This window comes from Pararge aegeria, chromosome 1, assembly GCF_905163445.1.
Source record: "Pararge aegeria chromosome 1, ilParAegt1.1, whole genome shotgun sequence".
NCBI classification, from domain to species: Eukaryota; Metazoa; Arthropoda; class Insecta; order Lepidoptera; family Nymphalidae; genus Pararge; species Pararge aegeria.
The window spans coordinates 13,186,896-13,196,954 of record NC_053180.1 but is presented as its reverse complement, the minus strand read 5'-3'; the positions used below and the strand labels follow the sequence as shown (position 1 = coordinate 13,196,954).

At 34.0% G+C, this 10,059-nt stretch overlaps 1 protein-coding gene across 1 annotated transcript; it reads left to right on the top strand.

Annotated features, from left to right (window-relative positions):
- The first annotated feature begins 4,701 nt into the window (after window positions 1–4,701).
- LOC120631564 (juvenile hormone epoxide hydrolase-like) lies at window positions 4,702–9,709 on the top strand. Its single transcript, XM_039901238.1, has 7 exons — window positions 4,702–4,773; window positions 4,980–5,177; window positions 6,261–6,512; window positions 7,513–7,659; window positions 8,352–8,697; window positions 9,014–9,245; window positions 9,502–9,709. The coding sequence occupies exons 1-7, from the start codon at window positions 4,702–4,704 to the stop codon at window positions 9,707–9,709; spliced, it is 1,455 nt and encodes a 484-aa protein (XP_039757172.1).
- Window positions 9,710–10,059: the final 350 nt, after the last annotated feature.

The window sequence follows — 10,059 nt, the reverse complement described above, 5'->3', positions numbered from 1 at the left end:
AATGGAATGTTACTAAGTGCATTTCCATAGGTAGTGGAAAAATCGGTAAAGATTCAAAATGGTGCCGAAATAAGCACCTTTCTAGTAAGTTGGTTTAAAAAGAAGCAATATTATTCAGGGCGCGCTTAAAATATAATATTTATTTTAAAAACATGCTGCGAAATTGGCTCCGTATAGGTACAGCTGAATTTATAAACATGTTTGATAAAATTTTCTTCGTATGAAAATGATATTGCGTCTTGTAATAACGTCGGCGCACTTTGTTCCAGCGGTATAGTCGACTAACATAAAATTATCACAGACTGAAGTTAGTTTACTGTGTTTGTCTGTTTGAAATGGAAAATCTCGAAAAGTATCGAATTTATTAAAATGTCAACTGTCTTGTTGGACTAGTAGTTAACAAGTTCAAATACCTGAAGATTTTTCTGATTAAAGTTCTCAGTACCAAATCAGAGTTTATAAATTGGTTGTGTCCACCGCCCGTGCCTCGGAGAGCACGTTAAGCTGGCGGTCCCAGTTATATAAATGTTGTGTTTTTAATCGTTAAGCACCACGAAACCTTATTGGTGAGTCCAGCAATAAAACCCTCTCTTATATAAAAAAGAAGGCCCGTGCTTAACAGAGGGACGTTAATAGGCTGTTATAAAGACGACGAATTAAAATGTAGAAAGATTTTTTACTTAAACATTAGATATAGATAATGAGAATTTATTGAATTTTTATGTCACCGATATCAAGCCACTTTGTCCGGCTAGCTTGTAAATTATATTTTTCTTATTTTATATTACCTTGATTCTAGATAATAATTTCTTGAGTGTTCCTTTTTATAAAACCTGTGCCTTGTAAAAATCATCGATCGACAAAAATTAAAACTGTAAAAAAGGTAAACATGAAAAGGTTTTCGTGGTCGACTGTATTGTACACAAGGGGAGCTTTTGAAAGGCCGCGCTGAAACGAATGACCTAGAAAACTGTTGTGTCTCAGATGAGACCATGTATTAAAGTGTGATGTAACGTTAAGGATGACGGGAAATTGGAACAGACGTGGTGTTAAAATCTAAAATTGTAAATTGTACGACGAGTGTACAGAATAAGTAATTTTATCCGAGAGTACACGTCAGGAGGGTTGATATTTATATCGAGAATAAAATGGGTTTTGAGGGCTAGTTATATAATAGTAGATTATTAATCTAGTTCTGTAACATTGCATTTCACAGTCAAGGCAGTATTAGATGCTAGAGCCGAATGTGCTATGAAAGCCGAGAGTGTAACGATTAATCTACCAAATGCGTTTCATGCGACGATTTTCATTACACTTGCGAGGAAAAAAACAACTGAACTAAACTTTTAAATATGTTCTCAGAAAATAACAGACCATTTTTTGCTGTTTTCCACTAAATGAAAGTTTCTTAGGCCACTTTCTAGATTTTGATTGAAACAGGTTCTAATGAACCTGTTATTCCCGGCGGAGTAAAATGCACGATTTATGCTCTACTGTCCAATTTTAACTGGACATTTTAAATTATTAACAATAGAACAAAAAGCGAAAATATTAACAAAATATTATTCACGGAAAATGGCGCTATTACTTTTTTTTCGCGCGCCAAGGTAAACCGATATACAGCCAGCATAGTTCGCTGCTACATTTAAAAATATAACAAAGAGAATATTCTCGTATTTAAAACATTATTACAATATAACAAGTTGTGAATTGTGATAAAATTAAACGTTCTCTGTCATAGGTGCTTGAGAAGGTAAAAATATTAGATATTATTCAAAATATTTTAACATACTATTTTAAGCCAAATAAAACCTATTTTTTGGTTAAAGAAAATAATCTGTAATACCCGGCTAAATCCATCTTTGACCTTCATACATATAACTTGCAGTGAGGTGCAAACTAAGCTTAATCAGGTCATCATAAATAAAGCGTACGGTAATTTTAAAATAAACCACGCGTGTCTAATATCTTGGATTACGAGCCTTATATTGATGGAATAAGGTCTTGTCACGAGCAAGTGTGATGAAAACATTTAAATTTAGATTCTTATATTAAAAACAATTAAGCATTCTTTTTGTAATTCTTAAAATGTAAAGGAAAATTCAATGAATTTTTATGATCATTGTAATGTTACATACATTCTAGTATTATTAGTATTATAAAGTCTAGTTCTGCCGTAGGAGATAAAAAGGCTTCCTTCAATTTACGATTCATAACGACAAGCAGAATAATCACCTCTAACCTAATGCGGTGGCCAAGTGCAGATTGGTCGACTAACACATATTTGCGAGCGCTTTATAATTTAAGCAAGAGTCACACCAAGGAGTTGAAGCTGATAACCTGCGTTCTTAGTGACTTTCTAGTTTGCGTTCTGCTTGCAACTAATTACAAGACTCTCGCTTCGACGCGCTATTGTGATTGGCGCTTCCGCAATCGCTGGCCGCAATCTTGCACGCCGCTAAGGACGCAGGTGTGGTGCTGCGGTTTGGTCTTGTCTTTATAGAGATATTATCGTGAAATTTAATTAACTTTGAGATGGAATGAAACTTTATTTCAAATGTGTAAACACTTTTGAAATAAGGTTTACTTTTACGAGTATTTGCGACTCACAGTCTATTATTACAGCAATTGGTAAATTACAATATTCTTATGAGTTTTTTCAATTTTAATAACAAAAGTAGGTACCTATAGATAACTGTATTGCGTCATATTAAATTGACTCAAAAATCATAGGAAAACATATACTGACACGGATAAAAGTGACTTAAACTTCTCAATGGACTAATTAGCACTGTCACGCAAAGTCTATTGTGAAATTTAAATCGCGTTGTAATAATATAATAACACCTTTAGATTAAAATATTCTTATTCAAACTACAACTACTTAACAATAATACCTGCGTAGTCAAATTATTTACAATTTAATAAAATATCTCACTTTCAGAAGCAGGACTTTTTTAAAACCACTTTAAACCCCTAGCTGGAGTCTTTACCCGTAAAGTGACTTGCAACGGGAGCGTGATCCCGCATCTTAATTCGAACGATTACATCATTAAACTAACCTACTCCTATGTTTACGTAACTTGCGTCAACAAAGGTTTGTTTATTTTTATAATGCCGTTTTTTATTTTAAAGAAAAGTGGTTGACTGCTGAAATACTGCTGATAGTGGTGGACGCTGTTGATAAAAACAATGAAGAACGAGGTTTTTAGAAATTTAAAAAATAGTAGACGACCTACATAAATACCAAGTAGTTACTCTTTATAACAAATAATATACTTTAGATAAAAGTGATAAAGATACGATTGGCTTTGACTTTTGAACTCTTTTAGGTAGTAAAACTTTTTGTGACGGAGCTCGACTGGAGAAGTATGATCGCCGTGCTTATTTCTGCCGCTACGCATTGCATTGCATTGTTGCAATGCTGTGTTCCGGTCTGAAGGGCGTGGTCAGTGTAAATACAGGCACTTGAGACACCTACGCCTAAAGTTGATGGACCCAGAGCGGCGTGTTGAAGTGTTGCCCTGCTTATAGGCGATGGTTGTACACATCACGTAGCCCATCTGCTTAGTCCGTCAATTAATACTATAAAAAAAACCCTGATTGGTTTCAAGAGTCCATCGAACGCTAAGTCAGTAGGGTGGAAACCAGTAACTTTTGAACGTGACAACGTCGTAAGAAAATACTGATGGAATGGTTGCATTTTTCAAAAGAAAATTTTGATTTTATGTGTTTGATAGATATTATCGTTGCTATAAACAACTGACACCACATTCACTTTTCACTGCACTTCATCCTTGCCGAAAACATGTAAATGTATTATTGTATAGAGGTAACGCCGCATACGTCATGTTTTTTCGTGCGTGCAGCCGGCTCTCGAATTATAAGACGTTGTCACGTCAATAACCAATGAATGATGATGATGACGCTTGGCACTCACATTTGCGCCAGTGTGTTTTATCATAGATTGCTTATGATCATCATCATATCAACCTATTATCAGCCCACTACAGGGCACGAGTCTCCTCCCACAATAGAAAGGGGCTAAGGCTGTCTACCACGCTGGCCCATTGCGGATTCGAGGATTCCACAGACCTTTGAGAACATTATGTAAAACTCTCAGGCATGTAGGTTCCCTCTCGATGTTTTTGTTCACCGTTTAAGAAAGTTAATATTATTACTTAAAACACACATAACTTAGAAAAGTTAGAGGTGCTATAACCGCGATAGATTGCTTATATGTTACTGGAAATACAAAACGATGCCAGGTAATGAGATGAGAGGGGTTTAAAAGGTTGCACTGAATAACACATCCAAGCAACAAATGCTCTGATGACAACAGTATAGTTCCCTTAAAGCAAAGCATACGATCTGTATAACAACGAATATCAATCCTTAAATCAAAAATGGAGAATCGAATGACGAAGAAGTAAGCTGATAACGGCGACAATGGCCACGTCGTTAATAAAACAACTTACTATTAGTCTATAATGAAATCAGGATTATTGAATGGATTAGCACGATTAATTTAGTTACCTTATCTACGTAAGGATAAGATAAATAAATCGACGTTCAACAAATTGAGGAGTTTTTAAGCGATAAGATAATTACCGCTTCTGATTTTAGTGTTATTCTTGTTGTAATAGAAGAAAAACGAATAGCTCGAATAACTGTGTCATTTAATAGTTTCTGTAGGGCAAAATGCCGCCTAAGAAAAATGAGGGCAGTAAGAAGAAACCAGCTGTATCTGAGGGTGATCATGAAGAGATTACAGTGAGTTTTACCATTTTATGTATTTTCTGAGTATAAATTGGCACAGTACTTCAGTTGAGATAACTAAGAATGTGGGAATGTGTGGAACTGATAATACGTTTTTTTTTTTAATTTTCTCTTGCAGGTTAGAAAAAATAAAAACTCCAAGCGCGTTTCCACGTCAAGATTTATTTTCAAAATTTATAACTTTAACAATATTATTTCAGGTGGCGGAAATACTCTCAAAAACTATAGTTGGAGTAATATTACTAGCATTATTGTACCAGTTTTATGTGTACATACAAGTCTCCATAGTAGCTGTCCCCGCTTTGCCGAAATTCGACTTGAATGTTTGGTGGGGGCCAAACAACACCAAAGTTCAAGATAGTTCTATAAGACCGTATAGAATTGTTTTGTCGGATTCTGTGAGTATTTGAATTTCATTAATAAAAATAAATTTCCTGACTTCAAATTAAACTCGTATAGATAGCGTAGCCGTCAAAATTATATTGTTTGGTATTGTTATTATTTCAATGATTTTAAGAGTGTGTTGCTCTTGTCCAATAAAGCAGTTTGAAATAATAATCATAGTTTTAAATTAAGATCCACTCAACGGTAAACTTTTTAGTGGGTAATAATCATATAGATTTCATCTTGGGATTCGATAAAGTTTTTGTGAAGGATCAAACTGCTCATGAATAGTTTAATATATTGAAGCCGTCACAGAAACATCTTCTACAGATTATTCGAAGTTCCATTCAATCAAGCCAAGTATATCCAAAATGTTACAACAACTCTTCCACAATAACTGATTGCTTATTCTATAAAGATTACGAAACTTCGGTGAATCAAAAGGCTGTAAACGAGGGAAAGTAAAGCCAATTATAAGTTTTCGTTAATTAGAATTCCGAAGTTTGGATTAAACTCTTAACAAGGTTTTGATAATATTTAGAACTATGGACATTGTTTACAACTTTACTAAAATTATGGAATATTAATAGCTTTGTTAATTGGGTATTATGAAACCTAACTGTATATTGTTGTATTTTTTAAAATTTAATTCAAACTACTAACTTAATTATTAGTTTGAATTTAATAGCTTACAGTATAAGTAAATGTTCAAAATATGTGTTAAGGCGAATATGCTATACGTTAATTATCAAATGAGAATCAGAATAGAAAAAGGTAGAAGAAAATCATAGGTTTAAGTTAAATATTTTTTGTAATGAAGATAATTATGGATACTAATATCATAAAAGATAATGTGTCTTATTGTTTGTTTATCTATGCTCAGCTTAAGGCATCGACACTTTTGGTCCTATATATGAATTAATGTTAACATCTTCTACTATCGCCATGCTTATTGCACCGACGCCTCAAATTGATGAACACAGGGCGGCATTATGCAGTGAAGTGTTGCTCTGTTTATAGGCGATGGCTTTCCACTTACCATCAGGTGGGCCATCTGTTTGGACAGTCAATTATTACTATGGTAATAATCTTTTCAGATGCAAGAGAACCTGCGGAGAAAATTCGAAGCATACCGTCGTGCGACACGAATAAAAAGCTTGAATGAGACCTCAGAATACGGCATCAACTCCGAAGTCTTAGGCCAGATATTCGCCCATTGGCAATTCAAATATAATTACAGGGAACAGTCAAAATACTTAAATAAATATAGCCACTTTAAGACAAATGTGCAAGGGTTAGATATACATTTTATGAGGGTGACACCTCAACCTACGACGGAAAATGTTAAGGTAAGAAGTGCATTTGCTAATAATTCCGATTGTAATTTATTTGTTTACCTTGATAAAAAGTAAGTAATGGTTGAATAGTTAAATAATAAAGGTAGTTCACCTTATAATATTGCCGTTGCTTTTTACATAATAAAATTTGATATGTCTCAATCAAGATAAAAGTTAACTTATCACTAGCTTTCTTATGTTACTGTAGTAATAACCGTGATAGAAAAATCGGGAAAACAAACATAAATCTGTCATTCACACGATAAAATTCATCAGCCTTCAATATTGGCAAGTTATTTCATTTTCCGGTCGGTATTCAATAAGGTAGGTAGTGATGAAAAAATAAATCTTTTCCCACTATTTTCTCTATAGCAAAGTGATTTAAAAAGCTGCCACGTACTATAGCACAATGACTGAATCTAAAGTGGGAGGATCGATTGGACGGAATCTAATAAATTAGCGGGGAAATAATGAAAAGTGAAGTTAAGTTAGAGTCATTTGATTTTTCTAGACGTTTCTCGGTGAAGAAATGTTATAGTGGCATGTTTTATGGACTTTCAGTGAATATGAAATTGTTAGAGAATAAGTTTAAAAATTGATACAAGTAAAATAAAAAAAGTTTATGGCACCTATGAGTTAGAGCAGCGTGCCGGGTCTTAACTCAAATCAGCAATAAATATTGAAAACCTTGTGCCCAGCGATGGTTTCTTGATAAAAATAGAGCTTGTTTTGCAACCTATTATAAGAAACACATTGAACTAAAATGTATTAAAATAATTAAAGGTTTTTTTATATGAGAAAAACAACAAGTTTGAGGACGAAGGATTAAAACGGTTAAATTAAATCTTCAAATCGGTGTGAACTAACCAGATCTCATAGGAATAATTATTGATTTACATTGCGCCACTGCCCGGGATCATGGAATTTGGAACTCCCTATAAAAGATCTACATCCAGCAGTGGACAGCAGAGTTAATTGGTTGAATTGATGATGATGATGATTATTGCCCCAGGTTCTACCGCTGTTACTGCTTCACGGATGGCCGAGTTCAGTGCGAGACTTTTATGACATTATACCTCTTCTGACCACACCTAGATCGGGACATGATTTTGTATTTGAAGTTATTGCTCCGAGTCTTCCAGGTTTCACATATTCCCAAGTAAGTACTAAAAATATAATATTCCTTTTCATTGTCGTGTTATACCCACTCCATAGGCCACGAATAAAACAATAATTATTGTGCTATCAAGCAAGCAGTAGCCGATGACAGTCTACTGCTAGATTAGACTCCCCTCCCAATGGTAGGGTTTGCCCATAATCATTATGCTGGGCAGACGGGTTGGTGATCGCAGTATATGGTAGCAGTAGCACAGAAAACGCTGCTAGCTCCACCTGTAACTGTTCTCCGTTAATTTCTGTATTCTGATCTGCTATCACACAGCACCCATTTTTCATATGCATACTTAATATAAACTATTAGATGTCGCTCAAGAAGGTCAAACTTTATGTTAAGGGTAAGATTATTTAGAATTCCTGCTACTAGGTGATAGTATGAAAATAATAAACACGATCAAGCTAAGTTAATAGTTATTTCTCTAACTAGGTTGCTGAAAGTGTGAGACGATGATAACAACGAGAGTGTGTTATTTTTAAATCAGGGTGTTTCGAAATTTTGTACCTTTAGGTTTAAATTTACCAATATGTTTAATAAGTACTACCTTACTTCAATCGTAGAAAATGTATGTAGACAGGCATCTTACGGAGAAAGTACCTTGTTCAATTCTATTTAAATATAAAAAGTATTTATTGACTTTGAATTTATTACCAAATTATCCATCCTTTTTATTTTAGGGAGCAGTTCGACCAGGACTTACAACCTATCAAATGGCCATTATCATAAGGAACCTTATGGAGAAAATAGGCGTCAAACAATTCTTCATACATGGGGAAGATATTGGGAGCACCATCGGTTCTCATATAGCCACAATATTTCCGAAACAAGTTCTTGGATTCCATACTAATACTCCTGTTAATCTTTCAAAGCTGGCACAGTTGACTTTGTTCTTTGGAGCCATATTTCCTACATATACAGCGGGAGATTTAGCCGACAAAATATACCCCTTAAATGATAAATTTAATTACTTTTTAGAAGAGTTTGGTTATTTACATTTACAAAGTACAAAGCCGGATACCCTAGGTAAGTTTATTTGTATTAGTAGGTTCTTCAAATTTCAGCACAAATTCAGCAAAGCATGAAGAGATAATTAATGATCATTTTTTATCCATCCCAAAAGAACGTCCATTTTAAACGACAACAGTATTGGCTGCATCAGGTTAATAAACGAAATAAATTAAAAATATCACATTAATTTTTTTAATCTGTTAAGGCCTGAATAAAAGTAAAAGTAATAAATGTTATATAAATACTATGTATGTATATAGCTGTTCCTTCACGTAAAGTTATAATAATATAGTTTAGAACCGCTACTACAATTTTTTTATTTCTATTTTAGGTATAGCTCTCCAAGATTCTCCGTTGGGCCTTGGAGCTTATATTATCGAGAAGTATTTGCTGTTCACGAATCCTAATAATAAGATCAACCAAGATGGTGGTCTTTCCACTTTTGATAAATCCGCGTTGATTGACAATGTATTGATGTATTGGAGCACTGCTAGCATCACTACATCTCTACGATTGTACAAAGAAAGCATTAACAATTACGATACCGAAGAATCCCTTGCAAGGTAACGCTGAATTAATTCATCACATATCTGCTATTACTGATTCACGGGTCTTTGTGATTTAAGAATCCGTAAATATCGATTAAAGTAGTAGTAGTCAAATCTTGGAGTATCTTTTATCAGTTCAGCCTTTATTAACAATAAGTTTAGTGATAAACACATACGCAGAAGTCATGTCTCTAAACTAGATTATAATTAAATATACACTTAAAGTGCACACGGGTATTTGACCAAAATCTTAATGATACATTTTTTTCAGAATCCCAACCATAGTTCCGACATGGGGTCTTAGAACGAAGTACGATGTTATTCAGCAACCTGACTTCATCCTGCGATGGAAGTATCCGAACCTGATCGGCATTACTAATCTGGACGTTGGTGGTCACTATGCGACCTTTGAGAAACCTAATGAAGTAGCTGATGATATTTTCAAGGCAGTAAAGCATTTTTTGACTAAAACAAAATAAAAGAAGACTAAAGCAAAACAAAAGTTTTTGTTTTATTTTAATGTAGATTTCTTGCCCTTTTTTTATTCTGAATTGATCCTGATTGATGGATTTGACTCCCAATATTCAAACATCGCAATAACAATAATCGCTATAAGCTTGTCAACTGTATTTTATATTTTTACTAGTACAAGTTAGCGCCAAAAATAAGGACTTATGGACAATTACTTATATGTGATCAACGATCATCCAGTTTGCTTCCAAAAGGAAAAAAAAACATTTCAAATTATTATACCGAATCTCAATTGAAAAAAGAATATACTAAAACTAGATAGCCAGAGAAGCCGCTTCAAAATTAAGTTAAGTTGTTG